This window comes from Thamnophis elegans, chromosome 3 (genome assembly GCF_009769535.1).
Source record: "Thamnophis elegans isolate rThaEle1 chromosome 3, rThaEle1.pri, whole genome shotgun sequence".
Classification (NCBI taxonomy): Eukaryota; Metazoa; Chordata; class Lepidosauria; order Squamata; family Colubridae; genus Thamnophis; species Thamnophis elegans.
The window spans coordinates 81384685-81407225 of NC_045543.1; the positions used below are offsets into that span (position 1 = coordinate 81384685).

The following is a 22541-nucleotide window of genomic DNA, read 5'->3' on the forward strand; positions in this document are numbered from 1 at the left end:
CCTTACAAAACTGTAGTTTCTGCAGTTCTTTGAAGGTAGAACTCATAAGAGTTAAAGCAACACAATATTTTATAATCCCACATCAATTCAATTTTAGATTACTTATTACTTTTTAATGCTAATTCCCAGATGGAGAAAGAGAGAATTTTGAGCATTTCATGTTCAAAACATTTTGAACATCTGAACATTTTATTTGGTTAGTAACTGTACACATTTCAGGGAAACATGTTTAAAATGGATATCTTAAGCTTTACGGAGACCAAAACAATTGAAAGATGAGCAAAAAAATCTATGTGTAAATTCCTGTGGCTGAGCTTCTTTAAAAAGTGTCCAATAGCTGTGTTTTGAGTTAGATTTACCGTTGTAATAATCTTAAATATAGAAAGCTTTACGTTCAGAATAATGTCAGTATGTTTAAGCTATGCTCTCTTGCTCTTCCACTTCTTTCTATTTTTCTTGCCTTTCAGTTGCTTTAGCTCTTGATTAATTCCTTTGTTGCATAAATAATAGAAAGTCTGGAACAAATTGAATAATATTAAAGCTAAAGAAGGAAATCTGAATAGCAGAGAATAAGACCGAATATTTGGGGGTTTTTTGGGGGGGGAGGGTTGTTTTCCTAATCATGAACTGGTGGTGAAGTTCTAACACACACCTTCCTTTCCAAACATATTGTTTTGTTCACAGTATTCTGTTGTCTTCAACCCAGGCAGCTGTTCTTGCAACCCAAGACAATTATTTTTGGAGTAAAGGATTGATTGCTGTTGCTTCTATTGAGTTAGCTGAGTTTTCTGTCTGGGAAGTAAAATGGATATTGAATTCCAGTTATAATCCCTTAATTTAGATAAAATAAACCTTCACTTTGACCTATCTGATTAGTCCACCTAGAATTCTTGCTGTTTAAGGCACATATTATTTCAAGCCTGCATGCAGTTTTTAGTTTATTTTTAGAGGAGGGAAAAAGAATTAGGAAAATCTATGCTTAATTCACTAGAAAGCAAATAATTTTATTCTGTTTCTGATCTTCATTTATAGCACCAGCAACAAGTGGTGCAGGCTGTGGAACGTGCCAAGCAAGTGACCATGGCAGAACTGAACGCAATCATTGGGGTATGTGGTCTTTCCATTTTAGTCTTTTAAAAATTAGCTCACATTCCTTTTTTTTTTTTTTTACCCAAACAATGTTTTTGTTGTTAGTCCTCCTAGATAATAGTAGTAATAATAATAATAACACATTGGAAACCATTAGACTTAATAATTTGGTTATATTGCACTGTTGCACTTGCAACAAATTGGCCTTTTGTTCAAACATAGCCTGGACAGTGGAGACTTCCTGACTTCCACTTTGCAATCAGGTCTGCCATTGTCCATGACTCACTTTCATTTCCCCAAGCTGCACTCTATAAATGAGTATAAATTCAGAAAATGATTATTAATTTGATATTGATCTGTAACATTGAGGTTGTTGGCTAGATGTATATCTGAAATAAGGTAACAAAGGTAACAAAGGCAACAGTAAAAATATTGGGTTTCTGTCTGGATGGTCTCTTGTGACGAGCCGATAGACAGAGATAGGAAGCAGTAGGCTTCCTCCCATATTTGGGCATACCAGGGGTTGTGACACTAAATACATACCTATTTCCCTGGCTCAGCTGATAAAGGAGGGGAACCTTGTGGCTTAGTGGTTAACACAACTGCCTAATATGTAATACAGCCCAGGTTCGAATCCCAGTAAGGGTAAGGCCAGCTGATGAGAGCTAAATAGCTTGAAATAGATCTATACTAGTCTCCCTTTATTTATGTATCAGCACAAATACAACACACACACACACACACACACACATATAATCTCCACTTTTATTTACCCGAGGTATCCACTTCCATGAGCAGTTTACAGCATCCGTTGTGATATCAATCTGGAATGTAGTAATGCGAACATGGAGAGGCATCCACAGTGGAAAATCATGTATAAGATAAGAGGATTTGCAGAAGCCTTGTGTCTCTCATGTTCTGCATTTAATCATCCATTTATTTTTCAAATTGTAATCTATTGCTCAAGCCAAAACTCTCAGGGTGGCTAACTGTAAAAATTCCATGTCAAAGCATGATAAATCGTTAATGCAAGACAACATCTCCTAAGAGGAACAAACTATCAGCTACAGCAAATGCATCTGTGTATTTTGGCCCTCAGATCAGACTGGTTTTTTTTTTCTTCGCCCGCACAAGTTGTTTATGGTTGTGGATGCCTTTGGTGAATGAAGAAAAAAGTCCAAAAATAACATCTGTGGAGGATCTTTAATGCATTTCAGACAAGGTTTCCCAAACATGTCATATTCTGTGTGTCTAACAGTTTTCACAAGGTGCATTAAACACACAGAGAGGAAGAATTAGAACATGGACCTTAGAAGAAGAGTTTGATGTGGCAAAAAAGCCCAGGGCAATGCTTCTAACCCATTAGGCTATAAATGGCTGGGCTGCCTTATCAGGGTATTGCAGGAAAACATATTGCAACTTTGAATTGTATTCTTTTATTTATCTAGAATCATACAATTAAGTACTTTAACTTATCCCCCATTACAATGAGGCCTTGATGGCCTCTTGTAATTTGGCATGATAGCAGTCTTTCTGTATAAGTGGGTTATATTGCAGTAAAGTAATTATATTTTGGACTGTGTAGTCATATCTAGTGAGCTTTAGATTGGAGGAGTGTGTGAGAGAGAGAGGGGGAAGGAGAGAGAGAGGGGGGAGGGCGCTTGCAAATTCAGCTACTTGCATTTGAAAATTACATCCAAATCACCGGCATTCCCGTGAAAGGGCCACATCTAATTTTATGCAACAGGTTGAAGGAATTGCACTCCTAAAATGACTGGAAAGTGAGATGTTTAAAGAGTAAAAAGGGTTTCTTGAATGACTGAAAATCTTAAAGCACCTATTTTGTTCCTTTAAATGTCTTCAGAGCCAAAAAGTGCAAATCAACAAAAAAAAGGCCAAACATCCATTATGGAGGTATTCTAGGGATCCCTAAAGAGGATCTTGAAAGACTATATGAGTCCTAGAGGTTGAAAAGACTTACACAGTATGTTCAATACAGCACAAAAAGCCATAGATCCCAGGGGGAAATCAGTTTGTACACGACATTGTTCAAACTGTAACCAGAACTTTAGCAACAGCTTGGGCATTTCATTGAAAATCATCAGTTTTCCTCTGAAGTAAGTGGTCTTCAGAACTGACATATCATGCACATTTGCCATTATATTTAGATTGACTTTTGATTGTTTAAGAACTGGCATGTTTAACTTTAGGATCAACTGGGATGAGATTTTTAATCTTATATATTAACTTTATTGTGAAATATTATTGTTCATATATGGCCAAAAAAGCTTCCTTCTCTATATGGAGCATGAGAAATAGTATTTAGTTAATACTAAATATTAAGTCCTTGCTTAATGGCCATTCATCTAGTAATTGTTCGAAATTATTGATGGTGCTGAAAAATATGACTTATGACCAGTTCTTATATTTATGATTGTTGCAACATCCTCATATGAATGTGTTTTGGATGCTTGGCAGCCATCACACATTTATAATGTTTCCCACAGTCATATGATTTCTATTTGCAGTCTTCCTAGCCAGCTTCTGATGAACAAAGTCAGTGAGAAAGTCAGCAGGAAGTCACAAGTCATGATCACATGATGTCTTGCTTAATGACTGCATGGTTCCCTTAACAACTGGGACAGCTGTAATATGTTCAACAGAGTGATCACATGATATTTCACTTAATAACCACTTTGTTTTGGGATGGACTTCCTGGTCCTAGTTAGGGTCATTAAGCAATGTTGAATACTCCTTTATGATTTTCTTAGGGTTTTTATTTTCATTATATTGTATGACTCACTAGTAACAAATTATTTAAAAAAAAACCTTATTTAGAAGAATTATAAAATACAGGTGGAGAAAAAGTCAATAATAGTCCATGATTGATGTCTGTAATTATTCAATTAGGGCTGGCTGTTTAAGTTAGTGTAATGAAGACCATAGCATTGTGCCTTTGTTTTTTCTCCCACTTGTAAGTGTCTTTTTCCTTTTCTATACAGAATGTACAGAAAAGTCACTCTTTTAGAAAATGCAGCATATCAAACACACTTTGAAATGCTAATTATTCCATTTACTTTCATTAAAATTCAAATTGTTGAGTGAAGATGTGGATAAGAGTTGGTGAATAATCAATCTGTTGTGAAGATATTCCTTCATTTATGCGTCTTACGTTTAACAAGAACATAGGAGTGCTCGATAATCATGGCCAACAGTACTGTGAAAGCAAGACTTGTTTTTCTTAATAAGCTGTTTGAAGGAGTTTTTCCTATCCTGACCACAAGAAAATATCAGCAATCAATTAAAAAATATAAACGAGGGGGAAAGTAACCTTTATGTCCTCTGAAGTGACCCTTAGAAAGAAGGGGGGAATCAGACAGAGTAGATTACATGGAATCATGAACAAGTTTTGCTGTATGTCTTTACATTCCAATAGGGAGACCAGAAGATGAATAATTTTCCAATTAGTTTTCATTATCTGATAAACTACCCCTATCCAAATATTAGTTGGATAAAGTAAATTGTTAAATGTCACTGTAATGTAATTCTTTTCAGGATAAGTTATGAAAGTGCAAGCTTAGCTTCACTCTACTTTTTAGGCATTAAAATAACTGGGCATTGTTTTTAATCTGGGAGTCTGTAGTGTATGATCTTGGGTGTATATAGCTTGGTATGTTTTGATGTGAAAATTATACTTTAGAATCCGTTACTATCTTCTCTAATCTTTTATATCTGTAAATCTATCTATTCTAGTGGATATCTCCAAAACTGATTTTAGAAATAGTGAGGTTTTAGATTATCTAACTAAGGGGTTCTTCCATAACCCATTGCCCTTCAAACTCCTCGCTGTTATCTGAAAAATCATGGTAGTTGAAATCCAGCATATCTACCGTGTTTTCCCTAAAATAAGACAGAGTCTTATTTTCTTTTGACCCCTGAAATTTTCAGGGAGGTTTTATTATTTTTGAGGCGCAGGAGGCAGCAACCGTGGTCACCTCATGGCTGTTGCTGTGTTGCAATATTTTCGGGGAGGGTAATTGGGCTCATTATTCAGGGAGGTCTTATTTTCAGGGGAACAGGGTACTCAGAATTGGAGAAAACTTTCTACTTAGCATGTATATTTAAACCAAGAAAAAAAGAGCCCTAAAGGATATCTAATTATGCTATGAATTTTCCTAAATATCTATAACCAATAATATTATATTTATACATTGCTTTGAGCGTATTTTCTTTATCCAGGAAAACAAGACGTAAAAGATATTAGAAGTGTGAGTAAATTTTTAAAAAGTGTAGTTCTATATAGTTAAAAGATACAGAGCTAATCAAGAATTTGTTTAAAGGAATTCAATCCTGTTTGAATGCTCATGCTATCGATCCTTCATAGTCTGATGTTAAAATTTCATGAAATTCAATGAAACACCTTGTTAACTTTACAATATTCTCCCTTCATTGATAAATGAAGCAAACCACTGATCCATGCTATTTAAATGCGGAATGCTAAAGTGAACTTGAAATATGGAGAGATGGGTTGTTCACTTGACAGTAAACTAGTTGTGTTTAATGGAATGAAACACTTATAATGACTTCTTTCTCAGGTTATGTTCTGTTGAAAATTACTGACAGATTGACACAAGTTAAATATTAGCTGTTCTTATTCTTTTTTTGGAGGGGAAGAAAAATGATTGGACGCTGGCTTTAAGATGAAGGCAACAATTATTGGTGAAAACATAGCAATTGTTATTACTGCAGAAGCTATTTTGCTCTATTGTCTGTAGAGTCATCTGGAATAGACCTCAACTTGAGGCAGTTTTCATGATCAGATTAGATGCTTAATCTTAGCATTCTTCTTTTGTTTCTTCACATTTTCAGAACAGCTTATATATAATTATTTGGTTTTGAGTTTTTCTTGATATAGAAAGATTATTTCTATTCACAAAACAAGTTGACCATGCAGGAGACTTGCTCAGGATAAATTTGGAAAGACTTTTTATTTTTAATTCACTCCAGTCCCATCGTTTCCTCCTTTCTGATGAGTTCCATAAATCCGGAGTAAATTTGTAGGGGCTATGGGGCAGTCTGAAAAGAGAACTATGGAAATTAATTAGACTTGTAATTATAATATTGCTGTAGATCCCATTATAGCATGTTAATTGATTGCAGTAAAACATTAGTAAAGTGTTACACTCATTAAAAGCAATGAGATCAGCTAGCCTTATCTGTATGATTATGGCGTAGGAATGGAAAGGTCACACACTATTGGAACAATACACATTATATAGTTTTAAATCAGTTTTTTTAAAAGAAAAATTAAATATTGTGGGCTAGTATATATGTGTGTTTATTGTTTTCCACAGAAATCTGGCTTGGGAACTGGCTGCACAAAGGTGCAATTTGTCAACCTAGGGTAGAAGATAAGCAGAAGACTGATGAGAATGAATAGGATTCCCTTTGTTATTGAAGGAAACAAATGCTTTCAAGTATTTTTTTTTTCAAATTTCTGCAAAGTATACCACATACAGACACACAAACACACAGACACACATAGACAGACACAAACAGATGCACACACTTTTACACGGTGCACTACACACACACACAAACACACATATAGGTGGTCCTCAAAATCCCCATATTTATAGGTAATCCTCAACTTACAACCATTTTTTTAGTGATTGTTCGAAGCTGAACTGGCACTGAAAAAAGTGACTATGACCAGTTTTCATATTTACCACCATTGCAGCATCCCCATGGTCGGTCATGAGATCAAAATTTGGACACTTGGCAGCTGGCAGGTATTTATCACGGTTGCTCTATCCTGGGGTCACGTAGTCACCTTTGGAATCTTCTGACAAACAAAGTCAATGAGCAAGCCAAATTCACTTAACAGCCATATGACTAACTTAACAACTACAGTGATTCAGTTAAAAACAGTGGCAAGAAAGGTCGTAAAATGGGATAAAACTGACTTAACAGCTGTTTTGCTCAGCAACAAAAATGTTGGGCTCAATTGGGGTTCTAAGTCAAGAACTATCTGTAAATATGGAGATTATTCTCCTTGGAGAGAGCAATCTAAATATGTAAAAGGTGTTTTCTTACTGAAGTTGCATCTTGCTTTCTTAATTTTGAGGCTGTAATGACTCCAGGAGGAAGGTATCAAAATATCTATTCCTTTTATTTATTCAACTAATTAAATCATGACTAAAGATGTGTGGGTTTGGTTTTTTTTTTTCATGTGGGTATATTTTCTAATTGGTCTTGATTCTTGGGAATTGCCCTGCAGTTTTCTTGGAAAGATTTCGGAAGTGGTTTGCTATTTATTGCCTGCTTGTTAGGGCAAGATCAGAATTCACAATACAGTCTATTCTAACTTGGTGCTTTACCCACTACACCAAAACTGCTCTCAAATCAGTTTTGAACTATTGAGAAAAATTAAAATTAGGGAGAATGTTTGCCTGATGAAAAATTGTAGCAGACTGATACAATTGTGTTTCTTCTCCAGCGAATTAAGCTGGAAGCAAGAAGCTGCAGTTCATATCCTCTATAAATATTAAAATTAACTCTTACAGCATTTGGCAAATTTATTATGATGATTTCTGAAATCATACATTATTACCCCAGTTACCTTGAATGGTGTTTGAATGTGTGATTTATTCAAAGGTTAAAAAAAGAAAATTAACAATAAATAATGAAATATGAAGTAAGGTACCTTTTTTTGCAGGAGGCGGGTCTTTGAGTTACTCTTGACTCTTGTCAATTGCCCAGACGGGTCTCTTTAGTTTTGGGTCATTTTTGGAAGTGGTTTACAACATGAGCTTTAATAGATGGTTGAAAGAGAAAGAGATATGGGAGATGACACTCTTATCTTTGGAGATTGTCACTCTGCCCTTTTCCCATCAATAATTACCCTCACAAAACAAAGACTGACTTTTCCCCCTTCAGGGTGGTTTCATTTCACAGGGTCCCCCCCCCCCCCCCGTCTTGTGGTGTAATTTTTTTTTATTGGTTTTATTCTTGTATTTTTATGGCTTTAAAAATATGTTAAAACAACAACACGGAACTGCCCAGATTGGGTGGGACTACAAATATTGTGTTATATATTCAGGGACAGAATATTCTAGTTGCCACTAGATTCAGTCAAAGCAGCAAAGTCTCCTAGATCAGCCATAACGCTATTTCTTAACGAGATCATTTATTTATTTATTTGGCAACATCAAAAGAGAGTCTGGGTGGCTTACATTTTAAAACAAAGCAATGATTTGTAATGTACAAAACACAATGGAAAGTATACAAAAGCAGTGAAATACCCACAATAGAAGAGTCATGTCAGGGTTCCAAGTAATACACCCATAGCAAACAGGACTCCAAGGCAGATAGTTTCCTCAAAGAATAGGGGTGTTTTTTTTTTGGACACATCATATTGGCACAAGCTGGTGAAAACTGACTGAATGTTACTGTGATTTTCACCTAATTAAAAATAAAAGTTTTCCCCTTTTTCCAAACAATCAGGCACATGGTCCTATCAAGGAACCATCTGGTTGCCTGGTAACTTTACTCCTCCTCTCCAGCCACCTGTGGGAATGTCCTTGGGGTTCCAGGAGAAAGTATTTTGTTTTGGCTACAAAACTCCAGCTATTTCTATTCCTCTCACCCTATCCCTCAGCTCCAGTGTGGCAACACTGAAGCTTCAATGGCTTCGGTCAGGTCAGCTTCATGGTTGACAAATGGATTATAAAATTAACTAAATTTGCAGAAATGGCAAAACTCACCAATTCGGTGAGAAAAAAAATGACAAAAATCATTTTGAAAGACCTATGGATTTTGGGGTTGAAAGAAGAAAATATTGAATTTATTATTTTGGGATTTGGAGACTAGAAAGGCATGAACTGGATGGGAAAAACTTTATGGTGATAATTATTTGATAGGGCGAACAGTGGGAGGCATAATTCTATTTTGTTTTTATCTCATTTCTTTTTGCATTCTTTTTTTTCTTTCTACCTTTTTCTTTCTTAATTTTTACTATACAGTGTTTTAAAATTATACACACATGTACAATATAAAATATTCAAATTTATTTCTTTACAAAACTTGATAATTCTTTACCACATTTGGTATCTATTGATTTTGATTTCCTCCTGTATGCATGCTACTGGTAACATGTACATGTAATTATATATATATGTCTGACATACAAATAGACACTTCCAGTTTTTACTATTTATATTACAGCCCACAAATGAAGACAAGTATTTCTGCACCTGTTTATCACTGAGAGAAACATAGCTAAAATGTAAGAACCAGGTATGCAGTGATGTTCCAAAAAATACAATTTAGCACCAGAAGTGCTGAACCTCAATTTTTAGCAGTGACACTTTAATGATAGGAAGCCTGCAAAATTATTTGCTATCAATTGTGAAGGCAATAACAAGCCTTGGTGGTTTTTCACACTCTCTGTATTAAGTGCTTTCAGAATGACAGCGTAAACTGTGTTAGAGAACTCCAAGGAAGTAAAACTGATTAAAATGTTCATGCTTGAATGGTGCTGATGGAATAGTTCATTTGGACTTTCTCTACCTCCTGCAGCTCAAGCTGAAATATTAAAATTCAGTGGATTTAAATCTCTCTCCCCTAAGCTCAGGGAAAAAAACATTACATTTTAATAGGTTTTAAACTCATAATTCACTGGTTTGGAGCAGTGCTATTAAATCTATTTAAATATTACTTGTATTACTAAGGAAATTATTTAAATGATTTTGCCTGTACTATTTCTGATTCTTATATGAATATGAAATATATACATAAACATATACATACACATATACATACACACATACACACACATACATAATATATACATACACACCCACCACGTATGAATGTATCATTTTAAAAAACATCATTCTGGCTAGGGTACTTTTTTTAAGTGTTTTGCTTTATGAATTTAAAATATAACAATTTGGAATATGTTTAAGAATTGCTAAAAACTTTATAATAATTCCCCTTCATATTGCACAATGATTAGCTGAAGGAATTTATATTTCTTTAGTTGTCAACATACCAGATTCATGCAAGAGAAAGCAATGACCCCCCTCCCCATTTTGTAAGGTTTTCTGCTTTTTTAACAAATAGCCATCGGTCATAGCTTTCACCAGGCTGGGTTAAGAGTGACAGTCAAACGGACAATACATTATCTTAGCTTGATAAATTTGAGCTTTGGGAGGGAATAGAAACCTTTGGATGGTCATGTGGGATAGATAAGTGCATAGACATTCTAATAAAAATTTAGCATCAGTGCATGCTATTATCCCCACGGTGCCATTGGTCCGTGGCTCATGCTGCTAAATGCTAATGCATTTTTGTACCGGTGCTTAACACAGGAAGGGATTTCTGTCTCTCTGTGTGAAAGGGTTGCCTTCTGCTTTTCAAATGAGTTTACTCTTTGGGTCTCTGGTCTGAAACAAAGGTTAAGAAATAAAGGCTAGGCTTTCGGTTGGCATAATTTGGCATAGCTCCATTGATTTCATTTGATTTCTCCCGGTTGAGAGTGTCTGCTCCTGAATCTGTACTAGGGCAGAGAATTTGATTGTGCCCGCTGATTCAGAACATTTTGATTTAATGTGGAAGGGAAGGAAGGGAACGCCACATTTTTTCCCCTCTCCTTCAAATATGGATGGTTAAACCTGACTCTGTTTAGTGAAGTCATTCTCACCAAATGTGTGTGGTTTTAGAGCTGCCACTTCTCCGAATCAGAGAAGATGTAGGGTAAATTAGTAATAGACTATGACCTCTGTGCAGTGATTACTTATTTTCCTAGCTTTTTATTGTTTCATCAAAGACTCTACTTATATTACACTGTGCTTGGAGCTTTAAAGCTGAACAATAAACTGGCCACCTGTTGTATACTGCACACAGATTGCTGTGATGGGAAGTTCGAAAAGAGGCTTGGCTTAATGAGGTACCTACTTCATGTTATTGTTGTTTTACATTGTAAGCAATGACAAAATATATCTTATTTAATCATAATACTATGCATGGAACAGGAATGATAACTTGGCTCAGATTTGCCTTGGGATTGGTTATTATGTGATTCGGTACCTATTTCTGTTAATTCTGTTTCTTTCTATGCAGCGTAAATCGGCTTAATACATTCTTAATGAATCCCATTTTTCTTCAGTGAGTTTTATTTATCCTCTGTTTCATTCGTATTAACTTGAAAGCAATGATTGTTGGGCAGTGAAGCCCTCTGAAACTGCTTCATTTGTGGTGACACTAATACAATGTACAGAGTGTACAGGTTCTCAGTAATTTAGTTCCTGGTCTTGTAGTATTGTCTGTGTGGATTAATATTATCCAGAACAGAGTTGTCCAACCTTAGTAACTTTGAGACTTGTAGACTTCAACTCCTGGAATTCCCCAGCCAATCATGCTTTTCAAATGAGTGAAATGCTGGCTGCAGAATTTTGGAAGGTGAAGTCTATAAGTCTTAAAATTACCAAGGTTAGACATCCTTGATCTAGTACATTTTTTACAAATGTACTTTTATTTTTCCACAGTTTGAATATGCTTTATTTTTCCTAGTGATTTGTATTTTAATCCTTATCTGATTTAATTTATATGTTTTATCTTGCTTTTGTTTTACATGTGAGTCATTGGGAAACTTGGTTATGGAAAGGAGTGCCTGTAGTTACATTTAAAAACCAAACAAACAAAGATATGCCTACTTTTATTGATTTTTTCACTTACCCTTTGCTTACTTTAAGCAAACTTTGCCAGTGAGTTTCTTTTCTCTCTATTGTATAAAAAGAAATAGAAGTAAAACCATCTGTTTTGGGGGATCTTTTTTCTCAAAAATTCAGTCCTACTGAAAAAAATAAGTAACATAAAAACTAAAAATGATCCATTTAGATTCATAAGGAAAGCAAACAATTGGGAAAAAAACTATTTAGCTCAATTACTTCAATAAACCCAAAGGGGTTCAGCACAATATTTTTTCCCCAGAACTTATCTTTCCAGATACAAGCTTTCATACATACATGCTCAATATTCAAGTTTTTGTTCCATGATGATCTTGTATTTGTTATCATTGGCTTTAAAACTGCAACATGTATTTCTTTATCATGATTTTTTCCCATTCCAGACTGAAATATTATTTTTTTAAATAATGCATAATAATTCCACTTTGAATGGAGAAGAAAGTTCGTAGGATAAGCATCACATGAAATTGTAGGGAGCCATAACAGCTCTCTGTGAATCCCCCCCCTTTTTTTGCAAGATTTGATTTATTAATACAAGGCTGGCGATGGGTTCCAACATCTTGTAGTCAGAGATTTGAAGTAAAGAGGTAATGTCAGCTTTGTTTGGGATAGTTTTAGGGGAACAGGAGAATTCTTGGCCAATTCTACATATAGTATGTAATACAAAAACTCAGATTATTTATCTATGACAAATTTTGGTAGTAAGATGAACTATGGCATTATAGCAACAGCAATAGCACTTAGACTTATATACTGCTTCACGGTGCTTTATAGTCCTCTCTAAGAGTTGGCATATTACCCCCAACAATCTGGCTCTTCATTTTACTGACTTCGGAAGGATGAAGGCTGAGTCAGCCTTCAGCTAGTGAGAATTGAACTGCTAGCATTCGGCAGAATTAGTCTGCAATACTGCATTCTAACCACTGTGTCAGCTTCTGCTTTGCTGCTGCTTCGGCTGCCATTGAAACGGGGAGGGGGGGCATGGTATTTGGGAGGGGATTACTAATTGTGCTGGAGGAAGATTCTGGAGTTTTGCTGCCTGTCGGACTGCGCATGAGGAGGAGGTTCCCGCCAAGGCCAACGGCACCGACATTCCATCTTGGTGATGCCTTTCGAAGTTATCTCACACCTGACACTTGGGAGAATTATGATTGGACTGCAACTGGGATGCCAAGGGGTGGGGAATGGGTTATTTTATATATCACTCGCTTTCGCGCCTAAATAATCAGTCTTCGCTTTGCTACGCTTCTGATCATTTATAATTAGTAAAAGTACACTTGATTTCTATCAATGGAGTCTTGTGGTTTTCTTTCCTAATTACTCAATGAAGGAGTGCTGACACACTGTGCCACCACAACTCTTTGACCAAACTAGTGATCAAATTATGTCCTTCCTAAAGTAAATGATTCACAGTTCCTAATGCCAGGCAGTACTAGCCTAATTATATTGTTTTTCTGTACTTCTCTAAAAACAATAATCACATTGATTGTGTCAAAGATAAGGGAACTGGATCGACTTTGTTCTCCTATATGTAAATCTCTGACAACTTTTAATTAAGTTCGTATTGGACAGAGGAGCCAGATGGCCCAAACAAATTTGCCAAGCTGTATCATAGATGAGAGAAAAATTAGTCATCCAACAACACATCTTCTTGGTTGAAGAAAACCCAATCAGGCATTTCTTAGTTTAACATGTGAGAAAAGGATAAAACAGTCCGACACAGATTTACATACTCCTTTATTTTCTATATGCTGACGTTGAGCATCTGCAGTGATGAACCTTTCCCATTCATATAGATTTTCCCATATAATTTTAAAAGTAGAAAGCTAAGGTTATAACTTCTGAAAAGTGAAAAGCAGCCCAGACTTGCAGTGTCAGTAGGAACTATATATTAAAACATTGCCTGGAGCAAGACTAAAGTATTGTTAGCTAAGTGTTCCCCCCCCCCCCCCACGAAACTCATGCACAGAAGTTGTCTTTGTGTTTTTCCATAGATAAAGTCTGTGTTGTGCAACTTGACTGTTGCATTGTGTTTGAGATTGGGATATGTACTTATCTAGAAATATTACCAGAAATAGTCATTTGATGATTTTTTTTTAATGCTACTGAGCTCTGCCAGGAATGATTTTGGGAAAGATGTGATAATTTACTTCTAATATCTGAAGGGGGCATTGCATTGGAGGCCATGACCTGTTCTCTGTCATGCCAAAGAGCAAGACATGAAATCATTTCTCACATTGCAAAAGACCAAATTCCGATTGAATGTTCAGAAATCTTTTTAATGATAAGAGCATATTGATAGTGGAACCAACTCCTTAACAAGGTAGTAGATTTCATCCAATACGGGTATCCCTTGATTTATGACTACAATTGAGCCCAACATTTTTATTGCTAAACGAGACAACTGTTGACTGAATTTTGCCCCATTTTGCAACCTTTCTTGCCCTGGTTGTTAAATGAATCAGTTGTTACGGTTTATGGTTGTAAAGTGAATCTGGATTCCCCATTGACTTTGCTTGTCAGAAGGTTGCTTAAATGTTAATCACCGGGACAGTGCAGATGTCATAACTATTAGTCAATTGCCAAGCATCTGAATTTTGATCACGTGACCATATGAAAAATGGCCATAAGTCACTTTTTTCAGAGCCGACATAACTTTGAACAGTCACTAAATGAAATGTTGTAAGTCGAGGACTACCTTTATATGCCATCAGAGATTAGACAGTCATGTGTTGGGGATGTCTTATATGGAAACCTCTCTGTACTGAGCTTTGGGGGAGTGTTGGAGTTTGTTGGTCTAAATATCCCCATTCAATTTGTGATTGTAAGAATGCATAATTTGTGCTGATAGGGTTTTGATTCAGTGTTCCAGAATTAAAGTGCATCTAGTGTTCTAGACTTACTTTGCCTTGCTGTTTCTATAACACACTTTCCAGGTTTCCTTATTATTCCGCCTTACCCATCTAATACTCATACTCCTCCCCTCCCTTTGTAGCTGTTTTCATATGCAGCGTGATTTGAATCACAATACCGTTGAGAATATTTTTAATTGGATGTTGCTCCTCTTTTTTTCCCAGCAGTGAGGAAAGGATGTACATACAGCATGTATGTGGGTTGAGATATGAAGTGAGGGTCTTTGCGAGATTAATTTGTCAGTTAACACTAAAGTGTCTTTGAGTTGGAAGAGGATGTTAGGACTGTTTGGATAATGGCAGTAAGCTTTCAGGGTCTGTAAGGGAAAAAGCACTAGATTACTCTGGCATGGTGCTGGCTGGAAAATATCCAGTAGAAACCTGAATACTTTCCAGGAAAATTGGCTTCTGAATGTGCTGACTCCAACTAGAGAACATTATCAGCTAATTTGTCCACAGGATATATGCACATTTTTTAAAAAATTCGCCAACTTTTTAGATACGGGCAGAAGGCATCCTCCAAACTTCCGTTATCAATATTTCAGATTTCACATTAGGAAATGACAGTGAAATCAATGTTAAAAACTTTTAAAGATTCTTTTCCCCTTCGTATGCTTTTCCTTCAAATATACCAAATGTCAGCCTGGTTTATTATTTCTAGATTTTTGTACCTAGGGATGGAATGAATTGCATGCCATGTACTGATACTTAGATATTTATGAATGCATTTAAGTTCTCTTGTCAAATATGAAAGTTGCACAGGGGGAAAATTGGACATATTTCTTTTAAAATACTTCAAAATATTTATTATTTATTGAAAACATAGTGTAACTGCTCATCTTATATTGAATTTTGGGTGTCTCCCAATCAACGAAAAAACAACAACAATGTAATTCATATATCTACTAAAAACATGAGCATTAAAAAACTGGCATGGAAGTTAAGCTTCCCAAATCCTTGTTAAAGCCTTTCATCCAATTCACCCTTTCCTATCACTTGGAGGTAAAGCCAGATCTTAAGTAGTTTCTGGAAGGCTAGGAGAATAGAGGGCTGCCAAACTTTAAGGGAAAGGGTATTTCGCAGAGCAGGGTCTGTCATGGAAAAGATACACTTCCTGGATCCCATAAGGTAGCAGTATTTAAGGGAAGGGGCTAGGAACATGCCCTCCTATCTGGCCCAATAGGATGAATTGATGCCTTTAGGGAGAGGTGGCCCCTGGCCTTGTGCCACATAGGGCATTATAGGCAAAACCAGCACCTTGAATTGTATCCATAGGGAAACTGGGAACTAGTGCAACTCACACAACAGAGATGTCATATGAGTAAACTTCATACCAGTGGTGGGATTCAAAATATTTTACTACCGGTTCTGTGGGCGTGGCTTGGTGGGTGTGGCAGAGGAAGGATACTGTAAATTCTCCATTCCCTCCCCACTCCAGTGAAATGTTACTGCAAAATCCCCATTTCCTCCCAATCAGCTGGAATTTTTGGAGGCAGATAACAGATGGGGGTGGGGCCAGTCAGAGGTGGTATTTACCGGTTCTCCAAACTACTCAAAATTTCCGCTACCGGTTCTCCACAACTGGTCAGAACCTGCTGAATACCACCTCTGCTTCACACACTGCCTCATTCTGGGCCAGTTGTAGCTCTCATGTATCTTCAAAGTTAGCCCCATGTAAACCATGTTGCAGTAATCCAACCTGGAATAGCCATCCAGGTTTTTTTTTATAAGATAAAATGTGCCATGCTTAATGTGCCCCTTGGTTTAAAGATATTACTTAAAACATTTGATTCCAGAAAATAAAGCCATAAATGATTGCCTTAATTATAAAGCATTTAATTATCTTGTTGAATGCATTTATTCTACAAGAATAACAGAGGGATGGGGGAGGAACAATTCAAATGTTGCTCATGATGATGATTATGATCAGTCCATCAAAATGGTACAGTGATGAATTCTGGGAAGAATAAAGTGAAATTCTTTAGTCAGTAAATGCGGAAAAACCGCCCTTGGGCTGCAATTAGGTGAAGGCTTGGAAAAGCCCAATATAATATTTATGCATTATTGACTAGAGCAGAGGAGAGTGGAATGTATTGTTTTGCATTGATAGTAGGACGGGCTGATTTAACGGAGCAGAAATGCTTGAATTAAATACTTAAATTCATATCTTTGAAATATTGGCCTGGTAATTCTGCGGGTGTTTTAAGATTTAATATTAATTTGAACAGATGCCCACTGTTGGCTAACTTTAGGAAATTTGGCTTGAATTTATTTCTTTGGCTAAAGCATACGTTTTCATTTAAACAAAAACTAAGCACTGATTAATCTTTCCCAAACTTTAGAATAATGTTGGTTTGACAGATTGTAAACCCAATTAGGAGGGGTTAAAAAATGAATTCGTGGGGAAAATTGGAAGAGTTTTGAAGCAAAGGAGTGGGTGTATTTTTTTAATGTATAGCAAGACAGTTGTTGGCCCGCCCTCTTTTGAAAACAGGAAGGAAGGAAGGAAGGAAGGAAAAGGAAGGAAGGAAGGAAGGAAGGAAGGAAGGAAGGAAGGAAGGAAGGAAGAAAGGAGAGACAGCAAAATGAGAGTTCTTTTGTTTAAATAGCATGATTTGGGAAAGCGAAAGCCGATTTTTAAAGTCATCTTACGAATTATTATAGGTGCAAGTATGAGGTGAAAAAGTTCCCTGTTCGGGGAGATTGAGTGTGACATAAACCCTCCCTCAACCCACTTTCCTTCCCTTCCTCCCACCTTCCTCTCCTTCAGCAGCGACATCAACAAACCATCTAGGCCACAATGGTTAGTACAGCAGAGAGCTTGAAGCAGCTTGGGCTGAGGTCAAGCACTCCAATTCTAACCTCTCAAGGGCTTTCTCTATGTGTTGCCAGTGTACTGGTAAAAATGACTTTAAACTCTTGTCAGCGCAGCTACTGGTGCATGCATCGCAGTCCCACTCAAATAAACCTGTCACAACACAGAGTCAGCAGCTAGAGAAGAGTACAAGGGCAGGCCTCTAGCTTTTCATTCGAGCATCACTAAACGTGCACAGAGTGCCCAATTATTTCAGCATTATTGAGCAAGCCTACAGGAGGACCCAAGCCTTGCTACATTAGATTTTCTTTAGTAATTTGCTCAAGTACCGCTGAGGACACTTAAAGGACTTTAAACGGTGGCTGCAACCAGTTTCCTTTTCTGGATTGTTAATTCAGGTTTCCTTTTTTTCAAATGAACTCTTGCTGCATGCTGGGTGGCTGCTTGGGGAGAACAGCTTAATGCTTGCTTTCTCAATTTTCAGCTTTCTTTTCCTTCGATAAATAAATAAATTAAAAGCAAAACCTAATGGCTGCCTTGATAGTCAACTTGTGCATTTTATTAGACTTTCAATGTCCTTACAAAACTGCTTCTGAAATAATAAGATTGAAGGAGTTTCACTTCAGATAGCAAGGTGTTATTTTCCTTTTGAATATATACCCCAAAAAATAATATCATAGAGTGAATAATGTTGCAGCGTCTTCTCCCTAATCTTGACTTGAGCCAGAGTTGTTGTTTAAGGCAGGCGTTGCATTAAGCTTTGGTTATAAGCATCCATTCGTTATTCTCATGTACACCTTGTTTCTGCCCCTTTTGTTTCTTCAAGGGTTTGAATAATTTGCAGCAAATCAGGATCATTGATTAGTTGACAGCCCTTGAAGACACCTGAGTCCAGGACCTGCACATAGTTAGCCACCCTGAAAGTTTCTCTTCCTTGGAACAAATGCAATAACTCTGTTTAATTTTTCACAGCAGCAGCAACTCCAGGCCCAACATTTATCACATGGACATGGCCTTCCAGTGCCTCTCACTCCACATCCTTCCGGATTGCAGCCACCCACCATTCCACCCATTGGCAGCAGTGCGGGCCTCCTAGCCTTGTCAAGTGCCCTTGGGGGGCAGTCTCACCTTCCAATCAAAGATGAAAAGAAGCATCACGATAGTGATCACCAAAGAGGTAAGATTTTTTTTTTAGGTTTCAGCTTTCAGAGAAAGTTGCTTCAGATGTTAAAAGGTACAAGGTCCTTGCCAAGTTCCTTGAGTTTTCTTTTTCACTCCCTACCCTTGTCTTTCCTTCTGCTGTAACTTTCTAGATCAATCCTGCTGTCGATCTGAGTTGGGAAGTAAGGGAGCTATAGTTCAAGCTAGGGGTGAAATTCAGCAGGTTCTGACAGGTTCTGGAGAACCGGTAGCGGAAATTTTGAGTAGTTCAGAGAACTAGCAAATACCACCACTGGCTGGCCCCAGGGTAGGGTTGGAATCCAGATTTTGCAATATCCTTCCCCTGGAGTGGGGTGGGAAGGGAGATTTTGCAGTATCCTTCCCCTGCCATGCCCACCAAGCCACGCCCACAGAACCGGTAATTAAAAAAAATGAATTTCACCACTGGTTCAAGCTAGCCAAAAGAATCCAGATTTGGAAAGGGCATTCTTTTAGTTCTCCATTTGTCTATTTTAGACTCTAGGTTTTGGGTCAGAGCCCTGCCTATTTAATGGGGAAAGATTAAGGATTCATTCTTGATTCTTCTGAAGCTTGGTTGGTCAGTAAGTGTAACTGAAGAGAAAGATCCATTCTTGCCTACAAATGTCCAACCTGTTTTAATAATGGGAGGTAATCAACTCTGTCACTTTTTGTTTGCAGTCTTTATTGAGAAGCCCTAATCTTATTCATTGAAGGGGGATTCTCTCTGACTTTGGATTCTTCTCTACAAATGTCCAGCCTGTTTTAAATAATAGGAGACAATCTTATCTCTGAGATCAAAACCATGTTTCCAACCTCGTACATGGCTCTCCAAAGAATCTTATGAGTCAAAGTGACTATCCCATGTCCCATTCAGCTTCATACAAAGTCTCTGTAAGCTGCTATGGCATCTTTTGAAACCGACTTCATTTTGCAAGGACCGATCTAGATCAGCCGTACTTGACCAATTCTTACTCTACTTCCACAGGAGAAAGTGGCCAATAATTACCAGTTATTATGTTCATGTGTGCAATAGGGTTAGTTAATATACAATAATAATGGATACAAAAAATTGTGAATTGTCTAAATGAAAAAGAAGGCATCTTTAGTTCCATGACAATGGAATAACGGAGGAGGAGAAAGATGCCAGGAAAATGTGATCATAAATCATACCAATGTATTTCAGTGTGTGTAATAAAATAACTGTAACATTTTTGGTGTTTTATAATACATAGGTCACAATTTGGAAATGTTGTGTTATTAAACATTAAAGATTGAGGATGCCTATGTGCTAAGAAATAAGGATCAAATGCAGAAATAAGCATGCAACTTGTTTACAATTATCTTTGAAAAAGATGCTCAATCCTATATAATTTTGTGCTACTGCTATAGCATCTTTCAAAGGCTCTTGATCGACCAGGTGTGGTTAATGGAATCAACTTTAAACATTGGTTGTGCACGCTTAATAATTAACTTTATAAAAAAAAGGCCACTTATCTTTTAACGGAGACTAAGGTTGTGGTATGTTTTTGGAGAGAGAAGAAATACACAGTCTGATATAAAATACCTTCTATCTCTGTCTCTTTCCTTCTCTCCTTTGCTCGTGTTGCTGCTGCTGTTCTGCCTGAAGACAGAGACTCCATAAAGGTAAGATTCTATTTCACAGATGGAAGGAGTGGGCTAAAAGAATTGCAGTGCATTTATTACAATTTGAACTAAAGCATAGGAAAAGTTATTATGGTAACTAGGTGGTGATATCCATATTGATTAGTCTTGGATAGACAATTTTAAAACACTATATAAAAGTGAAAATTCACTGCTGGACTCTGAGCTTGTTAGGTACCATGTCATCACAATAGAGGTGGGCATCACATAATGTTACAACTGGTTCGCCTAGCACCGGAAATGTGAGCCCGTGCATGGCTCCAAAAACATGGCAATATATGGCCAAAATATCACTAGGGTGGTTGGGTGGGCCCAGTTGGAACTACCCGTTTGCCCCAAACCAGCAGCCACCCACCATTGCATCAGAAGGGTTTTCCATTGTCAGTTGGCATGGAGATGCTGCTACTTTTTTATTTAAAGAATTTCTTTTTATTTTTGGTTAGACAAACAAACACAACACAGAAAAATAAAATAAAATCATCTTTCGTTACATATTATAGAAGTGTTTCGATTGGTTACAAATAACTTTCATGCATCTCTTCCACAATCATTGCTTATAATTCAAATCACATTATGTATTTTAAATAAAAAATCTTTATATATCTTACTATCAACATCCCACAATTCTCATTTGACTATAATTGTTTTAACGTCCTTTTGCATAAAATCATCCAAAATTGAAAAACACAACCACATAATGACATTTCATTAATTATTTCTAATATCAATAACATTACACCTTTATAACATGTTCTAAGTAAGAATTAATTATGATTGATAACAAAATTTCTAATCCTCTTTTCCAAGTAGCTGTTAACTATTTGTACCCCAATACCTTTTATTGAGCCAGTACATATATATATTGTTAAGTATATCCCTTGTCATTTCATTGTTATTATTATAATTGTTATTTATTAATAGAAATTCATTTGCTAATTATATAAGGTTTCCTCTCTTCAAACCAACACATGTGTGTACCTTGTTATCATTATCAATTATTTATTTAACATATCACTCTAAAGATTACTAAATTACTAATCACTAATCATATTGTAGAAATGTGTCGATTGGTTACAAATAACTTTCATGCATCTCTTCCACAGTCATTGCTTATAATTCAAATCACATTATGTATTTTAAATCAAAAATCTTTATATATCTTACTATCAACATACCACGCTTCTCATTTGACTGTGGTTGTTTTAACATCCTTTTGCATGAAATAGTCCAAAATTAAAAAAACACAAGCACATCGTAGCATTTCATTAATTATTTCTAATATCATCTAATAACATTACCCCTTTATAACATGTTCTAAGTAGAAATTATGTTTGTTAACAAGGTTTCTAATTCTCCTTTCCAAATCGCTGTTTACAATTTATATCCCAATTCCTTTTATTAAACCAGTTCATTTTATTTATTTATATATATATATATATATATATATATATATATATATATATATATATATATATATATATTTATATATTTATATATTTATATATATATATATATATATTTATATGTGTGTGTGTGTGTGTGTGTGTATATGTGTATATAAATGTATATATATGTATGTGTGTGTGTGTGTGTGTGTGTGTGTGTGTGTATATATATATATATATATATATATATATATATATATATATATATATGTATGTATGTATGTATGTATGTATGTATGTATATTTAGTGTCACAACCCCTGGTATGCCCCAATTATGGGAGGAAGCTAACTGCTTCCATTATCTGTCAATCGGCTCATCACAAGAGTCCATCACGACAAATATAACATGTATATGTATATGTATATGTGTATACCTGGCTGATAAGGAGTCGAGCCCTGTAGCTCAATGGTTAACACATCTGCCTTAGAGGCAATAGAGCACAGGTTCGATTCCCAGCAAGGGTATGGCTAGCTGATGAGAGCTAAATAGCTTGAAATAGATCTATACTAGTCTCCCTTTATTTATTTATCAGCATAAATATAACATATATATTTATCCCTTGTCATTTCATTCTTATTGTTATGTATATTAATTATAAACAAAAATTCATTCGCCAACCAACACATGTATGTACCTTGTTATCCATATCAATTAATTATTTATTTAACATAGCACTCTAGAAA

At 36.1% G+C, this 22541-nt stretch overlaps 1 protein-coding gene across 1 annotated transcript in view; it reads left to right on the forward strand.

Moving 5' to 3' along the window:
* TLE4 (TLE family member 4, transcriptional corepressor) overlaps positions 1-22541 on the forward strand; it is a 166720-nt gene that overhangs the window by 76010 nt on the left and 68169 nt on the right. The window contains 3 exon segments of the mRNA XM_032213115.1: positions 1033-1107; positions 18540-18744; positions 20377-20393. Coding sequence (XP_032069006.1) covers positions 1033-1107; positions 18540-18744; positions 20377-20393 — 297 coding nt within the window.